The sequence below is a fragment of the Onychostoma macrolepis genome, chromosome 10 (genome assembly GCF_012432095.1).
Source record: "Onychostoma macrolepis isolate SWU-2019 chromosome 10, ASM1243209v1, whole genome shotgun sequence".
NCBI lineage: Eukaryota > Metazoa > Chordata > Actinopteri > Cypriniformes > Cyprinidae > Onychostoma > Onychostoma macrolepis.
In genome coordinates, this window is record NC_081164.1 from 10,438,505 (window position 1) to 10,461,842 (window position 23,338).

The following is a 23,338-nucleotide window of genomic DNA, read 5'->3' on the forward strand; positions in this document are numbered from 1 at the left end:
TTAGGAGACTTTTCACAAGGGCTGTGTCTAAGAGGTTTCGAGTCACAATTTGCACAAATGTGTGATTGTTTGATCAGTTCAGTCCATCTTGGGGAACAGCTTTCGGACACTGTCTAAACTAAAATTTCATTAATTTCAGGTGATGTTGTCACATTTTAGATTTCAACATAATTGTCTTAGTTTAAATTAAGCTGATAATCCTATAATTCACTGTACTACCTATAACGGCATATCTGCCTTTACTCAAAGAGGTCAATGTGTGTTCAATAAAATTGTTGCAATAACAGTAAAAATATTTATAAACTTTTGTGTAACCAAAACTTGGCACTATGTACACAGAATTTGACTTTTAAAAAGAAACTGACACTGGGAGATATTTACTGGACTAAAACGTACAACTAGTCTCAACAAAGTACCATAGATTTTGTGATTTATGGCGCTTTTCCACTGCGTGGTACGACTCGGCATGGCTCAGTTTGCGTTTCCACTGCAGTTTAGTACTGCTTTTGAGAGGGTGGGATTATTTACATGTCTTTATAGTTGCACCGCCTCTACTGCCGTGGCTCCTGAAAAACGTTTTCATTCTGCGTCGCTCCATCAAGCTCTCGCTGGATCCTCTCCTCGGCTATCAACGAGAGGAACGTCTGTACTTCCTCAACAGACAACCAAACAGCCATTTTTTGGTTGTTAAAAAAAAAAAAAAAGTGCGCTCATTCAAAACAGTTGCGTTCGATCCTTCGCTGGCTCTGCTGAATTAAATCTAGCGGGTCTGTTGTGTCTCGTGTCGCAAGTTTGCAGTGACTATTTTCACCGACCAATCAGTGATCAGCAGAGTTTACACGTCATGTTTTGGTAACAGTACGGTTCGCTTGGAACCTCAACCGAGGTGGTAATGAAAAAAGTACCAGGTACTGTACCCAGTGGAAAACCCCCCGAAAGTGAACCGTACCATGCTGTGGAAAAGTGCCATTAGAAGTCATTCAGAGAGTTTGAATCCAATCTTGTTTCATTGTGTCTTTGCAGACGGAAATTCTCTGCAACAGCCTCCAATGGGACCAGCGAAGAGGAGACGCTGATGAAAGTGGGCACCTGGGACTTCGTCGACTCCACACAGAGATCAAGCTGCAACTGTTCGAGGTACAGACATTAACATTCACTCAGTCCTGTATTCTCATAGGCTGTCATTGTTTAACCATGCTGCTGCTGCATCGCTTTTCAGTTCTTCTAGTGTCTTCTGTCACTCTGTAAAATGACAGGCAATACATTTGTCATGGAGTATTAAATAAGCTCTTTGTGAAAACCGGAAAAACTGGTTTCTGAGTGATGGTGACATAAGTCCTGCTCTGATTCTTTTACTTGCTTCTCTGATAGAAGAAATTAATTTGATTCGATGTTCAGAGTCTGCATGTGTTGAATGTTTAATATATATATATTGTATCAGGCTGTAACTAGTCTTGTAGTTCAGTTGGTCCTTCCACTTTGCATGTTATTGCATGGTTTTGTGGCTCCTGAGTCTGGAAACTTTTAAAGAAAAATCTTAGGTCAAATATATTCCAATGTGGCTTTGCAGCATTACAATTAAAATACAATTTAGATTTTGATTTTAACACCAACCATCATTACAGAGTATTTGTGTTTCATAAAGAGGGCAATCTCACCTTTTAATTAATGTTTGTGTGAAGTATTATTGTTCCTTGCTTCATGGAGGCAACTTCAGCTTAGAGTTAAGGGAAAAAGAAAACAATTAGAAGCAATAGAACAAATTAAAACAAAACAAAGAAACATATTTGAAGTAAAATGCATAGTTTTAAAAAAATATTTAAGATTGTATATTTTGCATTACAAAAGAAAAAAAAACAAGGCTATTGTCTCTAATAAGAGTCTGCAGATATTACAGTTGAGTTTAATGATGTAATTAATCTGTGACAGACAGACTACTAATAAATGTGTGTGGCAGAAAATTATAACTTGTGTTTACATATCTGAGACTCACTGACCAACTCAATGGTAAGACTGTAACATAGTCCAGATCTGTCGGTGCCTACTTCAGTTAGATAATGGTTTTATAAACCAGAAGCAAGTCCTAAAAAGAATGAGCCCAAACACTGTGAAGCATAGTAAGTAACGTTAACACAGACCTAATGTCATGTAGTGCTGTGTGGTCATGCTGTTAGTCGTCTTCTCTTTCTCTTCATTGAGTAGCTGTTCAGTTCAGGCCAAGAGAAGGCCAGGCGCCATGGGACTGTTGTCATTTGCCAAATATGTTTTTTGGAAGAGACCCAGCATGAGAGGTGTGATGAAACTCGGAGTCCCCCCAGTGAAGTGAAAATGACCATGCATCGACTAAGATCCTTTCTGCTTGTTTAGCATTCTGCTTGTGTGTACGTGTGAGTTGTGTGTTGTTGTGTGCGTACATGTGAAATTGTTTTGACTGTGAATAAGAGAGGGTATAATTTTACCCTTGACTCACCCGTGTTCTGGATGTAACTCTTTTTAGCTCTTAAGTTTGTGCAGTTTAAGTTTAAATTTGTCAGTTTGTGGAGGTATATGTATGTTTTATATATAAATCTACAGCTCTATATATGTACTATATATGTATCTTACAAACGGTCACATAGGTCTACATATTCACACCACCTAAGTTCCAACCTCAAAGTAGTCTGTGGTTTCTTTGTTTACATATACAGGCTAAATTAGGTTCCTTGACCCCCAACTCTTCACGCTACATGCTTTAGCCTCTCTTAAATACTAACATGCATTCATGTAAAACACTGTAAAATATTTGAGATAAACTGAATTTTTCTAGCTTTGTGACATGAGTGGTTGTTGTGAAACTTTGCATTCTAAAGGGAGGGATGAAAACAGTGTAAAGCCTTCGTTTGTAGCTACAGGCTTGTGTGTTGAGATGCTATGGAGCTTGAGATGGTGACTGCCTCTCAAGAACAACATTATAAACGAGAGACACTGTACAAGGAAACCCACAGGGAAACTCTGGCAGCTGCTGGGCTTTACATATCTCTGAGAAAGTGTGGACACACGTTATCAGGTCAGACAGACTCTGATAGGAGTGGAGCGCTTGTTGTTAAAAGGGTGGTTTCTTAAACCTGTCCTTGGACTCGACAAGCAGAGAATCTTTATTCAAAGAGAGTTTTTTTCACGGCTCCAATAATAGTTAGGAAATTCTAAATAATGAGCTAATTAAGAAACTGTTACATTTCTCTGTTACGAGTCTCAAAGGCCTATTAAACCTGAAAAGAAATGTTATGAACTCTCACAGTGAAAAGAAATGAATAAAAAAAAATATGATTTCTGGTAATAGGCTTTCTTATTAATGATGGCATCAGTTCATAATTCATGTATCTGTTGTATTAAAATATTTCTTTATCTTATCAGGCACAAAACCCAGAAGCAGAGAGCAAGCAGCACGCCTGGTCAGCCGCCCACCACCGGTCAGACGCAGCAGCCGCCCATCAAGCACAAAGCCGGGGAGAAGCCAGAAAAAGGTGACAAGCAGCAGAAACGCCCGCAGACGCCCTTCCACCACCGCAACTCTGTCTGTGAAGATGTCTCAATGGAAACTGACGCTTCTGCGGGTCAGCGCTTGGCTCTTAGAGGTCAAGAGGGTGGACGGTTTCCTGGGCTTCGCCCATCTGATGTGAGCACTGGCTCGAAACCTCCACAACTGCACAGCGGGGGCGGAGCTACTGTGGGCAACAGCGGCCCAACGGAGATGGTCGGTTCCCCTCAGCCACCGCCGCTGAGCCCTCACCCTTGCGAACGTGGCGAGGAAACCTCAGACGCCATTAAGAACCCCTCCACACCACACAGCCAACATTTTTACCCTCCTTCCACAGAGCCATGCCTTCTGCCCCAAAAGGGCCCAGATGATGCCCGTTTGGAGTCCCTCACCCAACCTTTTCCCCCTGCGTACCCCGAGCCCCTGGAGCCCACTCCGTACATCAGCGCAGCAGTAAACCTGGATGACGACGGGAGTCACGCGCCGTGGAGGTTCTTTAACCTGCCCCGTAGGAAAGATGCGGAGTTTCCCACACCGTCACTACCAGGAGACAAACTCAGAGAAGAGGCGTCACTCGGAGCTGAAGGGATTATGTCTGTTACTGAGTGAGTATCACATGTTTTTATGCAACACACAATTTCATGCACTTACTTGAAGGTATATGATGTCATTTCTGAGCCACCAAGCAACAATAATAGAGAAAAGGCTTCCCTCTGTCTTCCATTGATTGGAACTAGGCTATATGGAAATGATCTCTGTTATGATAAGACATTGTTCAACAGGGCGGGCCAGTTTACTGAATACCAAATATATGTTGATATGCAAATTTGGGTCATCATACCCATTGATCTGATAACCTGAACAACCCATTTTTGGAGGTGAGTTTAAATGAGCTTTTTGATTGGGAGAGACCTTTTGCAGTCTTTGTGATTTTTGGCTTAGGTGCATGAGACTGAGAGTGAGAGAGCTCCCTCCGTGATACGGTTTCACAACAGCGTGCTGCAAGGAAAGCTATAGATTTCACATTCTATAAAGTTCTAATTATAATGCTATGTTTTTGAAATGCCAGTGAACTTTAAGTTACTCGCTATAGCGAGAGAGTGAATGAGTGATGCGCTTTCATAACAGCGTGCTGAAACACTGCTGGAAGGAATTTACTGTAGATTTCACATTCTATAAAGTTCTCATTATAATGCTATGTTTATGGCAGATTTGTGCTACATTTTCATCTACATTATCAAGTGATTCCTGAAATTGCCTGCGCATTTTCAAAGCCATACGATGTAGGGGTGGGAGGTAAAATCGATTTCCGATGCATCGCGATTCTCTCTTCAACGATTCTGAATCTATTCTGAGCTTGGTTTTTTCCCCCCTGCATATGGCACGTGTGCACGCTAGAGACGCGGCGGCCTTCATTGCACAGAATTTGCGCTGTGAGACACGTGCGCATTGCTTGACGGTGTGTGCTTCCACCCACTTTTACTTTAGATATGCTTTCATTTATGCCTTTTGGAATGCAGTACTATTAGATGCACGAAACTTGCGCACTGACAGACTTTCATGTGCGCTTTGTGTTTGGTTGTGGCTGCAGTTAAATGCACTTGCATTTTCGAATATTTTTATACGAAATTGATGTAGGCTACACACAGTCAGTTATGTTTTCAGAACAGGACAAAACCTCTGATATGTCGAAATAGATCTGTGCATTAGTGTGATTGCAGCCTGTTAAAGCTGCCAGTGTCTATGATCTCATCAGTAATAATCAAACGGCAATAATGCTGAGGAAACAAAGATAAACCCATAACTATTGTCTGTAAACTTTCGGATACTTATCGAACACTTATTTTAAATAAGTAATTGTTTTAAAAATTAGCCTACTTGTATACTTAAAAAAAATAATAAAATAAAGTAAATTTTGCACAAAATAAATTTGATATAAAATTTATATGAAACTTAAATTTATCAATTGGAAACTGAGAATGACGCATCGTGATGTTGAGTTGATGACGAAAGTGAAAGTGACGTGTGGCCAAGTAAGGTTACCAAAGTGGTCCAAAGTGCATGGCCACGATTTCCCCATTGATAATGATAATCGTAATTGAATTGAATCGTGAAACCAGTGAGGATTCACACCCCTATTTTTAAGATGGCAGTGCTGACATACAGAGATTCCAACTATAAACAAAAAGCATAGAAACTGCAATTTTAGGTAAAATGTAAAATTGTAAAGATGTATTTGCACAGCAGAAGAATTAATTGGCGAAAAAATGTAGATCAAGAATCGTTTTGCAGGGATCAACGCTAAGGATTTTTTCTACTGGCCCTGACTCAAAAAAATAAAATAGTTGCTGTTATCGTTGTTTTTGATCTCTATTATAATAAATAAGCTTATATGACACCAATATTTTAGATACCAATTAAATTTTACAATTATCTATTTCAATTTCGATAAAACGGCAAAAATCACTAGCCAGATATAAACATAAATATAAAGTTTAAACATTATTAAAAGTGTATAGCACAAACATATGCCTATAGCACAAAGATAGAAATGAAATGATTCTTTAGGTTTTTATGTTTGTAGATGTTCGGGTGCAGAAATTGACAAATCACATATTAAATAACATTACATATTCTTCAGTCTTTGTTGCACCTTGATTTTTCATAGCCATTTGAAATTAGAGGCAGCCACTGCATTTTAATCATGAATTGATCCACAAAACCCCCCCCCAAAAAATGTGCAATGTTTGATTTATATTAGACTGTATAATTTCAAAATCTGAAGCAAAAACAGAATGACCTGACTCTAGCTTTGTGAAATTGTGCTACATAAAACATCTGCATGACAGAAACAGCAGGCGGGCTGAATGAGACGCACTTTCACTCTCTGACAGCAGGTGGCGCTTATAGAACAACTCCTTGGTTACCACTGTAAACAGAGCAGCGCTGCGCTTATTAACACTAATTTAATTATATGGAGACTAAATGAAAAGAAAACACCATTTCTCAAAACAGCCAGTTCCCCTCAGAACCACTTTCATATAAAATTCAATATTTGGATTTTCTTCCTATATTTCACACATCGTGAACAGTGATCTTGATCTGACTGCTACAGTATTTTTTCCTATTTTTTGCGTTTGTCTTCAGCGTCTCTGGCCTCTGTTAACGGCCATTTACAGACTAATTATAATAACGTAATATTTCCACACAAATGGCATTTGGGAAAATGATTGCAGTGCAATTTGTGTGCAAGCACGGGACAGAGATAGTCTGAAATAAAACAAAATATGTCCGGTCGATCGGTGCATTTGTACTCCAGTGTATAAATTAGATTGAATTTGAATTTATTTATTAGGATTAACCCCTTGAGATGTACCGTCTCGTTTTCGAGGGGATCCCACAGATTAATCGTTGTTAAAGCTACAAAGTTACTTGCCAAGAGGGGTGTTTTGACATACTTTTGAAATTCATAGAAATTATACGGCCGTCTTCTATTGTAGCCTACCACACACAGAACCAAACTGATTTCTTGTTTGCAGTTTCTAATAACTAAGTTAAACAGATATAAGCCCATCTATCAGATAAAATAATAAACACAATATAGCTTGATCTCAGCCAGTTGATCAAGACATATCATCATATCGCCATAATTTCTTAATGTTAAAGCACTGAGGGATAAAATAACAGTACGTCCCTCTGTAAAGCAGCTCTAAAATGAATTGTATTGTGATTAGGGATGGGGATACTGTTATCGATACTATTTGGTGCAAGAAATTGTTGAAAATGTCAAGTTATTTTATTATGGTTGAACTTTAGCAACTGTATTAAAGTTCTTCAGTCAGGAGCAGGGAGTTATTTTTCTCTTTGTGTTTTATTTAATTAACATTAAAGGAATAGTTCACCCATAAATGAAAATTGTCGTCATTTACTCACACTCAGATTGTTTTAAACCTGAATGAGTTTCTTTCTTCTGTTAAACACAAAATTATTTTGAAGAATGTATTAACTTTTATTCTTGTTCTGAACACAAAAGAAGATATTTTGAAGAATGTGGGTAACCAAACATTCTTCAAAATATCATCTATTGTGTTCAGCACAAGAATAATAATTAATACAGGTTTGGTACAACATGACAGTGAGTAAATAACAGAATTGTAATTTTTGGGTGAACTATGTCTTTAATGAAAATCGGCGTTATGTTTATTTCTGTCCGTTTAAGACCTGCACACATCTGTTTCTGTTTCTCTCTCTCTCTCTCAACTGTTTACTTTCACTTGAGACATAACTAACTGTGTTTATATGTAAACCTAGTGTGTTTTTGGCAGTATTAGCGCAATCAGACGACAACTATGTAATCATGTGCTGTTTGACCGGCCTTTTAGCGTACGCACGCTTCAGGTGTAAGCGCTCTGAATAAGCGGATGTCAGAACAGCACGCAAATTAAATGTTTAACCAGCATGGCTTTAAACTAAAGTACACGCAAATAATAGGGATGCTCCGATCAGGATCTTTGCAGCCGAGTACCAATTTCTTGTCATGGTGATTGGCCGATACCAGTGCCGATTCTGATGCTTCAAGCTTTATGCAACATGTGTAATAATGTTATAGAAATTCCTTATACAGTTAACATTTTGATATGCCTTTGAAATGGGGTTTATGCATAACATTATGTATATCAGCATACTTAATGACAAAATTAAATACAAACAAAATGGATCAGTCTGATGCAGCCCACAAGGTTTATTTAAACATTATCCAATAGTAATCTGTGGAGGACAAAATAAACGTTTAATCTCCTAAAATTGAGAAGTCTGATGTAATTTAAACATCGTCTAATACAAGTCTGAGCAGGACAAATTTAATTACAAAAAAAAGAGAAAACATTTAAACTCCTAAAATAATTAATTGGAGTAGTTTAATGCAACTCATTAGGTTTAATTTAACTTTGTCCAATTTTAGAGAGAGGATAAAATAAATAGAAACATTTAAACTCCAACATGGAGAAGTCTGATGTAACTCAAAAGGTTTAATACTGTCCAATATAAGACTGAAGAGGAAAAAAGAAATATAAACATAAAGAACAAAACGGAGTAGTTCAATCACAGTAATAAAAAAATGCATTCTGATTATTTGCGGGTGAATAAAAAATGTAGTTAATATTTGCACCAGTTATGATTTATTTTAAATACATTTTTTCATCAGGCAGACGATTTCATGTGTGTGTGTGTGTGTGTGTGTTTGCCTGATCGGGAAGTTGCAGTGACACAAATGGTGACGTTCCAGATAAAGTTTGAAAGGAGTAAAGCCTGTGTTAATGCTATTGACACGGCTAATATGGCCAAAGAAGATATTTTGTTTTATAAATAAATGTTCATTTAAAAGCAGACCACGATCAATGTATTATGTTACCGTTACCCCTTACGGCTCCGACGAGGTTTTGTTCCGTCCTCCATGCTGTGCCAACTCACAAAAGACTATTTTTAGCCAAGCAGCGCGGAGAGGCGCTTCAGAAACATGCCGCAGCGTGGCTGGTATAAACATAAGCATTGACTAGAGCGTCCGTGATCAGCTCCGGTTCCCGTGGAGCGCGCCGCAGACATTTGCAGTGATGCGCAGATCAGCTCTAACATCACTGAATCTGCTGTTAAAAATTAAATATCCATTCAGTCATCATGAAAAACATACACAACAAATAACACATTTTTCATTGTTTCTCGAAGAGTTGTAGTATTTCCACACCGGCAATGACATGACTGCGGCGCCAAATCATTTGTCCCCACGCATCATGTACATCACACAAAATGTGTTTATCGGCCGATCGATCGGAGCATCCCTAGCAAATAATGTACTTTTGTGATTGCGAATAAGTGCGGTGTCTCGTGAGTGTAACTCTACCGCTGAATCAGCATTTGATGTGAATGTGTCGCGCGAATTGCAGTTGGAGCTGGAGCCGGGAGACATAGTAAACACATAGTAAACACAGCGCATTGCTTGAGGTAGATGCTGTGTTTTGTTAGTAAATGTTTCATTATATTACTGGTGTTCCCTCCTTTGTTCACTATTACACTACTGCATGTTGCATCTGACACTGGTGTCGCTTAGTTTTGTAATATGAGCCCACACTTTCGAACGTTTCACTCTTGCCGCGATGACTGATTGCACGCAAACACACACCGCACATGCGCACGGATATCACACGCACATCGAGCAAACGATGGCCACGTCATTCAGTGAAGGAAAATGTCATGCAACTGCTTCTAATTCGTCATTAACATTGAAGTATACGGAGATAAAACAACGCAAGTATCAATAACAGTATCGTTTGTCCTGAAGCTTACCGGTAGTCTGGTATTGACCCAATTACGGTCCAAAAAAATACCAGTTCTCGGTACCCATCCCTAATTGTTGTGATACTAAAAAGTTTTACTGTACATTAAATAGAACAAATAAACGATTTCTTACCAAGAGTTGCTGAACAATAAATCAAAAGAGCTTTGCTTTATGAACACGGAGAGTGATCGCAACGAGATATATAACAAATAACATTTCCAAGCGTGTTTTCATACATTATTCATGGTGTGAGCACTTCAAGCAGATTGGAAATTATGAATCTGTAATAAATAAATACAAACGACAAAAATAGAGGCGGCACACTAATTGTATTGGTCTGGGAATCCCTGCTTATTATTATTATTATTATTATTGTTTGCTTAAGCACTTTAAAAATGGCTTTTTGGTTGCTTTTAGTCAGAAAATGTAAAGAAAATGACACGTACAGCAATAATATAATTTCACTTACCTGGCCTATCAATTGAAGCAAACATCCATCCCTTTTTAAAAGTCTGTGTTAAAAGAGAGCTGCCTGTTGTGCCATTTAATTAAGCCGACTGCTGTAGCCTATATCCAGCTTAGGCGTGTTCTCCCTTTATTTGTAATTTGTATTATATACTGTTTGAATGACAGCTTGGTAAATCTGTTGGCGATCAAATATTCAATATCTCTACTCATCAGTAAGTACTTGGTACATTATCATCGCAGCGGGAGACGTTCAAACTAATATCACACAACTTACGCATCTATGATGATTGGTTGATATACCAGAAGGCAGGCTAGCCTCCCCTGCGAGGTTTCTTTTCTCAACACTCCTCAGCACTGAAAGTGAACACTCGATGGTGGTGGGCAAATTTATTTTTTTTCTGAGGCACGAGAGCTCAGCTCCCCCTCCCCTTCTCTATCATTAGCGGTTGTAATTACATGAGCAGATTCGGCACATTTGCGATAGAAAAGCAGCACTTTCCAACTTTAGTAACATGTTATGTTATTACAGCTGTGAAATTACAAACAACAAAATACACATTCTGAGACATAAACTGAAATTAATTGTGAATTTTATTAACAGTAAATCGTCGTCGTCCTCCCATTTTCACCTCAAAATTTTGGGGAAGCTATACTGTCACCATTGTGTTGTTTATAAGCTGAAAATTGCACTTCATTTCAGATCAATTTTCCACTCCGGTCATGAGAGCAGAAACGGCAGTGCATTACACAGCAAACGTTCTCCATTCTAATGTGTTTTAACTGTATAATTTAAATTTGAACTTCTACCTCCACTATTTCCCAGTCTCTACTGTTGTGTCCCCAAATTCCAGAATGCCGCAAAGTAATGTTAAACGCGTTTACATGGCAGAATTTTAATTTTGTTCGGTTTATAGAAAGGTTTATCCCACCCCTCTCAAACCGATTACAATTTCATTCGGTTTGGGAATTTTTATTCCAATTGAGGTGTTTATATGGAGCATTTTCATTCGGATTGGACTTTTAAACGGATTACAATGCTCCATGTAAACGCACCTTCTGGTAATATGCAGCACATTGAGCATGTTAATAAATGTTAATATCCCAATGCATCCTATATTAGATTAATCAGATATGTATGTAGCTAACCCAGACATCACTGCGTGACTTTGAAGCCATGCTTTTCTCTCTTCTCACATCTATATTTTGGACTGCATGCTGTGGCAAACTAAACAATCAGAGCTCAGGGTGCTGCCCAAAGTGCTGCTATAACCAATCAGGGAAATTTTTTTTCCATGATCATCGTTTTCGTGATTGATCATCACTGTCACATACTTGATCGCTGTTGCACATCCCTGTTTTGGCTGCTGTGTTTTCAAAAGGAAAGGGGAAAAAAATCTGGTTTTCCTCCATACATGTTCCCTTTAAGACATATTTTGTTTACATTCGCTTTTAAAACCTCCCTGAAGTCTCAAACAATGTAGTGAACTAAAAGTACGTATCTTTAGGATTTAGAGCTCTCCATAACCTGTAAACAGCCAGGAGGATTGCCTTGTGCATTTGTGATGTGTTATAATGGCTTAAGTAACTGTGATTCTAAAGTGAGAGCAGGACCACCCAGTGGACCCCCTTAATCTCCTCCGCTCACGGCTTTTTATTTCCAGCAGCCAGAGTTTGTTAGCGAGAGCCCCCAATACTGAACCCCAAACGTCCTTGTCTGTTTGTGAGCTGTGTTTTGGAATAGCTGTGATGTAGCTTCGCACACCGCTCACTCAAACACACACATTAACCACACTCTTGTTTTGTGTAGAATGTTCTTTCTCTGAGTGCGCACACCATGTTAATCTCTCGCGATGCGCCCTTTTGACATCATACTTCACTAATGTGCAGGCCCAGCACTGTTGTGAACTAGGAGATTATGGGTCCGTCTCTCACGTGCATACAAACACTCAGGGGTTTAAGTGGGGATTTAGGCTGGAAATTAACATGATATACTTTTAAACACTAGCTTGTGGACCTTAAGGACAAAGAAAGAGGCATTGAAAGAGACAAGACCGAAAGAGACATTGGGAGACTACTTTCCTTCACTCTCTGTAAAATTAAGGGGCCTTTGCTTATATTATGCACGCTAATGTTCAAAAGTTTGGGGTTGGTAAGATTTATTTATTTTTTTATTAAGTATATTATGCTCATCAAGGCTGCATTTATATGATCAAAACTACAGTAAAAACAGTAATATTGTGAAATATTATGATTTAAAATAACTCTTCTATTTTTATATTTTAAAATGTGATTTTATTCCTGTGTTGGCAATGATAAATTTTCAGCAGCCATTACGTCAGGCTTCAGTCTCACATGATCCTTAAGAAATTATTATAGATGGTTTCATCGGGCACATGTGCCTGGCCGAAGATAACTTCCGGTTTGTATTTGTTTATCAGTCTGGTTAGTTGCGACGGCTACAAACGCAGTTAAAGTTATGAGTAATGAAGCTGGGCTCAGGTTGTTGTGTTGTGGGATGTGTTTCCCATAAATTAATTTATTTGTGGCGACAACTGACCGATTTTCCAAAAGGCTTCCTTGAATAAACATGAACACATGCACCTTTAAAAATCAAAACGAGGCGCGGGTGTTTTTATATCACTGTATTTAAGGAAAGAAGACTGTCTTTAGAAAATGTTCCATGTCATTTTCATTTCATCATGCATGTTATATGCCTGATAAAGCAGCGTTTGTAAGCTCATGGCTGCTTTGTGTACAGCCCAGCAGCCGTTACCGGGGGAAACCTCTAGTTCTCCTGCTTTAAAGCGCCTCCTGCTGGCAGAGAATGAATTTGCATTTTTAATAAGTCTGTCTGATTTACGCAGCAAACATATTTTGCTTATCAAAAAATTATCTACTCTAGAGGGACTTGCTGTTGTTATTGATTCTATTTGGATGTCTACCGGAAGTTAAGTTAGGGCCACAAAAGTGTGCATGCGCAGTAACGTTTGTTTATGTTGTTGCCATTGAAACCGTCTATAATATGCAGATTTGGTGCTCAAGAAAAAGAAATCTTATCATTTTGAAAAAAGTTGTGCTGCTTAATATTTTTGTCAACCTACTGCAATTACATGGTTAATTTTTCTCTATGATTAATAATAAACAAAGTGTGAAATGAGGTTGTGTTCATATCCACACATGCTCAGCACTTGACACTCTTGCAACATGCACCAACTCTTTAGACTTCCAAGAAAAGCACCATGGGAACTTGCCTCCCATGTGGTTACCTTGATTTAAAAGCACAGTCATTTGACACTGGTGCCAGTGCTGTTTGATGACAGTCTCCAACTAAGTCGTGACATGTTTACTTGTGTGTTGAATATCTGCTAAAGTGTACATCTTATCTGCTTTCTCCAGGAACTTGAATCAACAAACGGTTACCCACACTGCTTCCAAAAGACATGAAGTTGTTATTTTAATGCAGTTAGCTCCGTATTTGTGCTAATACATGATGACTAAAATTCTCATGCCGATTCTCTTAGAGGAGTGCACATTCATCACTTTTGCCACTTTGTATCCAAAAAAAGAAAACATTTGGTTTTTCGTATAGTGTCATCTATTAACATGAAGTGGCGTTTGTTGAATCTGTTGAAGGGTGAACATTTGTTGGTCGTCCTGATATTTGGCCCTGTGTGAGAATGTTTGGACACTTTTGTGTGAATAATGTTCATGTAGTATGAACTTTTCTCTAAACCGTTGCGGATGAGAGCTATTGAAAGCAACGACTTTATTCCCCTCATAAATTCACGAAGCAGCAGTATTATGACAAAATGAAGTGTACACATCGCTCAGCCGTGCCGTTGTCTTCCTGGAAGAATGCGTGTTGATAGTATTAAGTTGAAAAATATGTGCCCCTAATCCCTCACTAGAAACAAAAAATGGCTGGTTTGAAAATGTTGTTTTAGCGTGGGTCCTTCACAAATATTTGATGTTTTAAATAATGCAGTTTCCTTCAGCAATTTTAGACGTGTGAACATTCCAACATTTTAGTACTTTGCATTTTTAGTTCTATATTGTTTTCACTGTAAGATTGTTGTTTGCCTGCAGTTGCCCAAGATCAGGAAAGAGAGGTTTCGAGAGCTTTCTCTGTTGGCCGTAGCAAGATGTAATGGTATGCAGTGCAATCCCAGTATGCACTTGGCTGGAGTCCTCTTGTGTCTATTCTGCTGTTAAGGCCCAGTGTAATCCCTGTGCTCTCTGGGGTCTCAAAATGGGTTTAATCTCTGGCCAGTGCCACTGTGTGCTGTCACCCCCCCCCCCCCATCAGAGCTACAGTGGTCTGATCTGTGTGAAAAGGACAGTGGCTGGTACATGCCATTTAACTAACACAGAGGGATTTTACATAACACAAGTAAAGATTTGAGAGACACTGAGTGATTAAAACTTGGATAGAACTTCAAAGCTTGTAGATAGCATTATGATTTATTGTCAACTACTGTAGGTTTTCTGTTATACTATGAATGTGTTAATTTCAATCAAAAATAATCCTTTAATCCCAAATATTGCACACTTGATTGGTCTGGGGGTTATAATTGTCTCTGGTCAGTATGAGGGTACCAAGAAGTGTTATAATATTTCAGCTATGGTTTGACCTATTTTTCTTTTGTCCTTTTCAGGTTAATGGTTGCCTCCAAAAGGCCGCTCAAGGTCTCAGATGAACGGATCCAGACGTATCTGCAGCGACAGAACCAGTACCTGGCTGCAGCCATCACCGACGGCGACCACGAGCCTGAGGTAGACCCCTACGCTTTTGTTGACGGAGATGTTAAGTTCACCTTCTCGGATAAGAAAGACAAAGCTGGGGGAGATAGAGAACCAGGGAAGAAACACAAGGTGAGCAATGTTTTTTGGTAGAGATGTCCCACAATGCACTAATCTTTGGGATAAACTAATGTTTAAAAGTTTGGGGTTGGTAAGATTTTTTTTTTTTTTTTTAAGTATCATACTAACAGAGGCTGCATTTATTTGATGGAAAATAGAGGTAAAACGGTAATATTGTCAAATTAATATATTTATAATTCATGTTTTAAAAAATCTTTTTTTTTAAATATTCCTGTGGTGACAGCAGAATTTTCAGCGGCCATTACTCCAGTCTTTAGTGTCACATGATCCTTCAGAAATACTTCTAATATGCTGATTTGATGCTCAAGAAACATTATCATTGTTGAAGACAAAAGTTATTTTTGTGAAAATATTTCTGTGAAAGTCATGAAACCGTTGAAAAGAATAGCATGTTTTAAATAAAATTCTTATGCAGCATTATAATTGATCTATTTAATGAATCCTTACTGAATAAAGAAAAAAATAAAGCTTATTGGCTCCAAACATTTGAATGGTAAATGTAAGGGTGCTCTTCACTTTTCATAAGCTAGTTTCATTTTCACTTAGAAATATGCAACATAACGGAAGTACAAAGGGTTGTGAATACAGTTTCACATGGACTTTTGTTCCATGCGAAAAGGAATTTTAGACACCGCAGATTCTCCATTGGCAGTGTAGAGTGTAATATGCTGGCATCATGTCTGCTGTCTTCAGCTCATGGGAGATTCCCATCTGAGATCTGAATCTGACACCCTCAAACGTGGAGGAGAGAGCATGAATAGAGGGGGCGAACACAGTCTTTCCCATTCCTGTTGGATTTTCACACATACTTTAAGTGTCTTTTTGGCAGCTGTGAAGGATTAACAAAAATCAGCTTTGTCCTTCTGTACTCTGTTACTTCATTGTTTTGTAAAAGCTTTTTTGGTACCTACTCTCAGAATTACTCGTCATATGTGTGTCTTGGTAACCTTACAGCTACTTTTTGCTGTCACAGGAGAGGATTAAGTAATGTAGGCCATATGGTGCAGCACAGACTCATTTATAACACACGTGTGTCTGTTACATGTAAGCACACACAGCAGCGTTCATTTGTTGTAAAATACATAGTCTACATAGAAAATTGCTTTCTTAACTCCTATACTCCACCCCAGGGTTCTGCTATCGATTACGGGGAGGAGTGATTTGCATGTACAGGCGTTTATTACAGAGTTGGTCATTAGGATGTGAAGTGTGTGTATGGAGGAACAGATTACACTCTTTATGCAGAGAGACGGCCTGCAGCGTAATGAAATTATGCACGGCGTAATGAATCTCTGCATAGCGTGCGGCTTGCATTGTAATGGTGGCTCTGAGATGTGGAGGTTGCATGAGGGGCAGGTTAAGGGTCCGGGGTGGGTTTGTAAGGCGCTGAGGGAAAGCTGCAGTCCCATTAGCCTGTGCTGTTACAGTGTTATTTGTTATTCTGTGTGTGGAAGATATAATTTGGTGGTGAAATATAAACATGCTTCCACACTCACTCACTCTGTTTCTCTTTTTCACACTCTCCCTCACTCTTCTTTTGCTGTCACCTTGTCTCATTGGTTGGCTGCTTCTAGGTGATTGTTAACCAACATGTGTTCATGAACTGACAAACTCTGGACTGTTTTCATCTTTGTTTTGTGGAAAAGTTAATCAGTGTGTGCCTACTATTGAGGACTACACTGAAAATAAATAACATGTACATGAACTGGTTTTATTCATGTCAAAATTTCACCTAAATGCGTCAATCTGTACCTAATAGAACTATTTTAAGGGGAAGAAATAGCTCTTTGAGGTAACATTTGGAGGTTAACACTTTTTACAGTATGTTTTAGTTTTGTCTCAACTCAGCTGCGATTGACATGTTTCAAAGTACATTTTGGACCCTGCATATCTAATCTAACACAACCTTTGTGTATCTGTGCATTATATAATGTCTTTTTTTTTTTAACACTTACCATCACTTATTTTCTCTCTCACAGGGAGAAGATGGCAGTGCTGCACTATCAGATGGTAAGGATTGTCCTGTTACACTCCAGTGACTCTCTCATAAACCCCTCTCAAACCCTCAGTCCACTTATTTTATTTGAAATAGTTTCCCTGTTGACAGCCTGGGTTAGTTTAGTGTATTGTTGCCCATAAAGGTTAAATGTGTTCGCTGAGTGAGGGAAAGGGTTCGTCCTGATATGGTCTCAAGCCCAGGCTGTGGTTACGCTAGATAAAGCTGGAGAACAGGCCTGTGTGTTAAGCTTTCTCTCTCTCTCTCTTTCTCTTTCTCAGATGCTCAGCGGGCTGCGGCCCATAACCGGGCTGCTTCCACCAGCCTCATACATGATTCAGACCTGGCAGTCTCCTTCAAAGACCTGGACAACCTCTTCAACTCAGATGAGGACGAACAAACAGTTAGTATCAAGCTGTCTTTCTATTATCTCTTTCTATTTTGTCTCCCCTTTGCGTCACTGTGTGAAAATAAATTTTGCTGGTTTGGCAAATTTTCACAATGACGCAAGGGCTCGGAGCTGATTGCTGTACGTAATTAGATGTTAATCAATATGTAATCACTGATAAAATTACCATTGCTCGGCTATTTGAAAATAAGGGTGTGTTGCAATGGAAATGTGTTTTTTTTTTTTTAAATTTTACTGTAGAGAAATTGCTGTAATTTTAATTAAATCATAGCTCTGATTTTTGGCTAATTTGTGTATTTCTCCATAGCCTGGAGCACGGAGAGCTGTAAATGGAGCAGATGAGAAGTTTGGCAGTAAGGAGTCGAAACCAGCCACAATGGACCCTGTTCCCTGTATAAGTGAGCACAGTCTCTGTCTCTATAAATATACAGGGTTTACTTCATCATTCAAACTCTGTATACTGCTCCCTGCTGGCCATTATGACCATTTTTACATTACAAGCAGTAACATCATGCACATTTCTTTGAGTGGGAACAGGGTGTTAGTTTTCTTTAACGTGCAAACATTAAAGGTTCAGAAATACTATATGCTTTTAAATTAACTAATCGAAACATTTTTTAAAAGTTCTTTGCAACTTTGACATTTTGACAATAAGTGATTTTGCTTTCCATGAGAATAAGTAGGAAATGAGACAATTTAAAACATAATATTTTTATGCATGTACTGTGTATCGTCCCCTGCATCCTTCCACTTACATGTCATCTTTCCCTCTGCTCATCCATCCCTCAGGCGCGGCTGATCTACACCAGATGTTCCCTACGCCTCCATCTTTAGAGCAGCACAACATGGGTTACTCTCCCATGAACAAAGAGTATGGCTGTATGGAGCCTGGCTCTGGCCTCAACACTCTAGATGGCCCTACTGCTCTGGGTGGTCAGTTTAAAATCGAGGTGGAGGAGAGTTTCTGCAGCCCCAAACCTTCTGAAATCAAGGTTAGACGAGTAATAAGACTGCTACACCATGTCCTAACCATGTGCAGTGCAGTACGTTTCTATTCTCTATTGATAGCAAAATGCTGTGCAGAGCAACATGATCACAGCCAATGGGAACGCACTTCATGTTTGATATTAGGAATTTATTTGCAGCTAAATTATCTATGATCTTTAAACTTGTTGAAATTAGCTTGCATGCATTTACTCAAGTGCTTTAATTTTTTTTTAATTAAATTGCTATTGAACTGGAATGACACAACAACAAACTGAATATGGTTTTCTCTCTCTCCTCAGGACTTCTCATTTGTGTACAAGCCTGAGTTGTGTCAGTCGTTTGTGGGCTGCTCCATGTTTGCCCCCCTGAAGTCTTTGCCCAGTCAGTGCCTGCCCCCTATCAAACTGCCTGATGAGTGTGTTTACAGGCCCAGCTGGACAGTGGGAAAACTGGAGCTACTCAACTCTGTACCTGCTATGACCATTTTCAGCAAGGATGGGTGAGTTTCACATCTGGGGTGAAATGTACTGAACTTACTGTATAAACAACACCCATATCTTTACACAGACTTTTGTATGCACTAAGGGTCTCACAAAGCAAACACAAATATAACAAACACATTAAATTATAAATTAAAATGCTCCATCGGGACAAGACCACGGGAATCAGATAAGCCCTTTACACAATCTGACATGGCTGCGGTTGGAAATGAACTGCGGGTTTCGTCTGGCCAGAGGAGACCTGGCCCCCTGACTGAGCCTGGTTTCTCCCAAGGTTTTTTTTCTCCATTCTGTCGCAGAGGGAGTTTTGGTTCCTTGCCGCTGTCGCCTCTGGCTTACCTAGTTGGGGACACTTAATTTCTAGCGATTATCATCGATATTGCACAGATACTATTTGAACTAAACTGAGCTAGACAATGACATCTCTAAATTCAATAATGAAATGCCTTTAACTGAAAATTGAGTGTTTATCATTATACATTGCTGACACTCTATCCTCCAATTTGATACTGTTAAGTGCTTTGACACAATTTGTATTGTTAAAAGCGCTATATAAATAAAGGTGACTTGACTTGACAAAGAAATGTCTGGGTCATATTTCACTCCCAAATAAAATAATTTGCAATTAAGATTATTAATTCTGAAAGTTTCCTTGACAAATTCTCATTCGGCCATTTTAATATCTTTTTGTCTTTCATTCTCATAAATTATTGCACAATGCTAAAAAAAAAAAAAGCCTTTCCCTTTTGATTTTTAGGGTAAAATATAATTTTACATTTACATGCAAATAATTTTCTGCAAGATTCACCCTAGAACTGTAGGTACAAACTCGTGCTCTGTGGAATCAGTTACACCCACACACCTCTTGTTCTTAGTAATGGCGAATAGAGAATAAAAGCAAAGAACAGGTGTTAACACACTGGTAATTAGCCTGTCAAATCCATCTGCTGCCACTGTCCTTTTATTTTCTTATATTTAGAAGCTGCTTATCTCACAGCTTCTTCACTGTCCACACTCAAGCTACTCCGTTTCTCGTGGACTGGTTTATTTGAATAGCTGGTGTTCACTCAGATGACCACATCTGATTGTTATTCATGTCGTATTCTTGTCGTCTGGTTTGCTTTTTCATGTGATGTTATGAACCTGTGTCAGGGATCAACTTCAGCTATCCTCTTTCATTCTGTTAGTCTCAAGTTAGACTTGAGCTTGTATTGTCTCTTTGTACTGGCACTGTATCTAAACAGATGAAAAAATAATCGGATAAAGTTATTTTCGTACATTAATCTCAGAGCAAATAGAACGTTGTGTTCTTGGACATTATATTTGCTGTTGGTAGAAATTTAGTGAAATCGAGAGAGGTAGGGGGGTGTTGCGAATGGTCGATGACAGGGTGATAAGTCTGGTCATAAAGTCCACATTTGTTTAAGTCAGTCCAAAAGCCCTTTATGAGCTGGTTAGGCTTCTTTTATAACCCACAGCAGCTGGGGGAGAGGGCCACGTCTTCAAATGGGGGACCTTCAAACGCCTGCCTGTTTTTAAAGGCCACCGGGAGCTACACTCGGCATTCTCACACTCGCACACACATACAGTCCATGTGGCACAAGCTGTGCTTTCATTTCTTGCACAGCTGCCTGTTGGACCGTCTGTCTAAAAATAGTTTCTCACTCCCTCCCACCCCAGAGGTCTTCTTGGGATACAAGTACAGTACTGCAGCTCATGATGTTAATATCCAATAATCATCTATGATAGTGAGAATAGACAAGATTTTTTAAATGTTGTAGGGTTTGACTTCAGTGATGTCCCAATTAACCTCTTGTCTTTTTCTGCTTTTTGAACTCTAGTGAAAACAATGCTATGGAACAAGAGTATATCCAAACGTACACCCCTCAGACCCACACGCCATTCTTGTCTAACAGCGCTCCGCCCAGCAACAGCGGCACAAGCATCCTCCCATCCCCTGCCACGCCTCGTTTCTCAGCTCCCACCCCTCGTACCCCACGGACACCCCGGACCCCCAGAGGCCCAGCCAGTGTGCAAGGTTCCCTCAAATATGAGAACTCGGACCTGTACTCGCCGGCCTCAACGCCCTCCACCTGCAGGCCACTCAACTCTGTGGAGCCTGCGACGGTTCCCTCCATCCCCGAAGCCCACAGCCTATACGTCAACCTCATCCTGTCGGAGTCTGTCATGAACCTGTTCAAGGACTGCAACTTCGACAGCTGCTGCATCTGCGTCTGCAACATGAACATCAAAGGCGCCGACGTGGGCATCTACATCAGCGACCCCAACATGGAGGCCCAGTATCCCTGCGGGTGCGGCTTCAGCGCTGTCGTCAACCGGCGCTACGGTAATGGCTCTGGCCTCTTCCTGGAAGACGAGCTGGATATCATCGGACGGGGTTCAGACGTGAGCCAGGAGGCGGAGAAGCGATTTGAGGCATTACGGAGCATGTCGCTGGAGAAGACAGGGGCTGGAGGCAAGGATCGAGTCCCGGACGAGCTTATCTCTGTCCTGCAGGATCAGTGCACTAATCCCTTCTCCCCTATGCTGGCGTTGGACCCAGAGGGACTGCCTTCCCAAGGGCCAGGGGGTGTCACTGTACCACCATGTGTGCGTGTGGAGGAAAGGGACTTCCACAACGACTGTTACCTGGCTCTAGAACACGGGCGGCAGTTCATGGATAACATGTCCGGTGGGAAGGTGGACGAGACGCTGGTGAAAAGCACGTGTTTGCACCATTGGGCCAAACGCAGCGGTGAGAGATTAGAGCATGTTCGCCATTTGTTCACTTCAAAAATCAATACTCGTCATTAGGCTAGTACTTTAATTATTACAGATATGATCATTAAAGAAGGACGACATTCACAGTTACAAAAGAGAAGATGGCCATGATAACTTGAGGTCAAAGTTGACTCTACTTACTTTTAATACACATTCCTGGTCTTACTGTGAGCAATTAATTGTTCTCAGTCCTTCCTTTTACAGTTGACCGCTTATTACCATTTACGTGTTCTGCTAGTGATGCAACAAAATTTCAGAAACCAACAATACCAAAAATAATTTTAATTTTCTGTATTTGGATAAAATAGTTTTGGAGGGCTGAAATCAGTGCTTTAGGATGATGTGTTTTGCCAGTGGCAGCATCTGTTTTATTGCACATGTTGTAGATTGTACAACAGGTAAACATCTCAGCAGTGTGGACACTTCACTGTGACCAAGAATGATTGCAGAGTAGCAATGAAATAGAGAGATGCCTCATTTCTGAACTTTATATACTAACTTTATTTTTTGCCTTAATAAAAACTTAGGTTTTGGTGTTTTTGGTAAAATATTTGCTTCTGTACATTATCTGTGTTCTACTTTTATCTGTGTTTATATATGGCAGTAAATGTTGAATATTGTCAGATTTGAGTATATGTATTAAACAGTCTCTCTCTCTCTCTCTCTCTCTCTCTCTCTATAGCAGTGGATGTGAGCGGGCTGTGCTCTCAGGATGTGTTGAGAGTTCTCCTCTCTCTTCAGCCTGTTCTTCAGGATGCCATCCAGAAGAAGAGGACTGTTCGCTCGTGGGGAGTCCAGGGGCCTCTCACATGGCAGCAATTTCACAAGATGGCAGGAAGAGGGTCTTATGGTAAGCAGCAAGGGAACTTGTTGAGCAAAAAGGCCATCATGATTTTTGGAGTGGAAATGTTCAAAATTACCCATTGACAAGATTGTTAGTGGACTTTGAAATTGCTGGCAGGGGCAACCTTGATACCACTCACCTGTCACTCTGACTTAACTTCTTTGCTTCTCTCCAGGCACTGATGAGTCTCCGGAGCCGCTGCCCATTCCTACCTTCTTGGTTGGGTATGAGTATGACTTTGTGGTGCTGTCTCCCTTTGGCCTGCCCTACTGGGAGAAGCTACTGCTGGATCCCTTTGGCTCCCAGAGAGACGTGGGCTATCTGGTCCTCTGCCCGGACAGCGATGCTCTCCTCTCTGGAGCCAAGAACTTCTTTAGAGAGTTGACAGCGGTCTACGAGGTGAGAGAGTTTGTCAGTCTTTAAAGTCTGTGTAAAGTGATATTAAAATATGTATTCTGAGTTTGTCTAGCAACAGAAAAATGTGTTATTAACCACCCAGCCAAATTTAAATGATAAAAAAAAATCGCCAAATAATTAAAATAAGTTATCAAAATCTTTGAAAAATAAGCAGGACTCTCTGCTCTCAAACACTGGGGGCGTGTCCTCTGTCGGCGCTGAAACCAT

The 23,338-nt window shown here is 39.8% G+C and overlaps 1 protein-coding gene across 1 annotated transcript in view; it reads left to right on the forward strand.

Annotated features, from left to right (window-relative positions):
- Positions 1-23,338, forward strand: part of med13a (mediator complex subunit 13a) — a 74,728-nt gene that overhangs the window by 43,058 nt on the left and 8,332 nt on the right. The window contains exons 8-18 of the mRNA XM_058788751.1: positions 1,024-1,137; positions 3,394-4,122; positions 14,972-15,188; positions 17,177-17,207; positions 17,475-17,596; positions 17,910-18,000; positions 18,392-18,594; positions 18,889-19,088; positions 20,931-21,844; positions 22,553-22,720; positions 22,890-23,113. Of these exons, the coding sequence (XP_058644734.1) occupies positions 1,024-1,137; positions 3,394-4,122; positions 14,972-15,188; positions 17,177-17,207; positions 17,475-17,596; positions 17,910-18,000; positions 18,392-18,594; positions 18,889-19,088; positions 20,931-21,844; positions 22,553-22,720; positions 22,890-23,113 (3,013 nt within the window). The remainder of the gene's footprint in view (positions 1-1,023; positions 1,138-3,393; positions 4,123-14,971; positions 15,189-17,176; positions 17,208-17,474; positions 17,597-17,909; positions 18,001-18,391; positions 18,595-18,888; positions 19,089-20,930; positions 21,845-22,552; positions 22,721-22,889; positions 23,114-23,338) is intronic.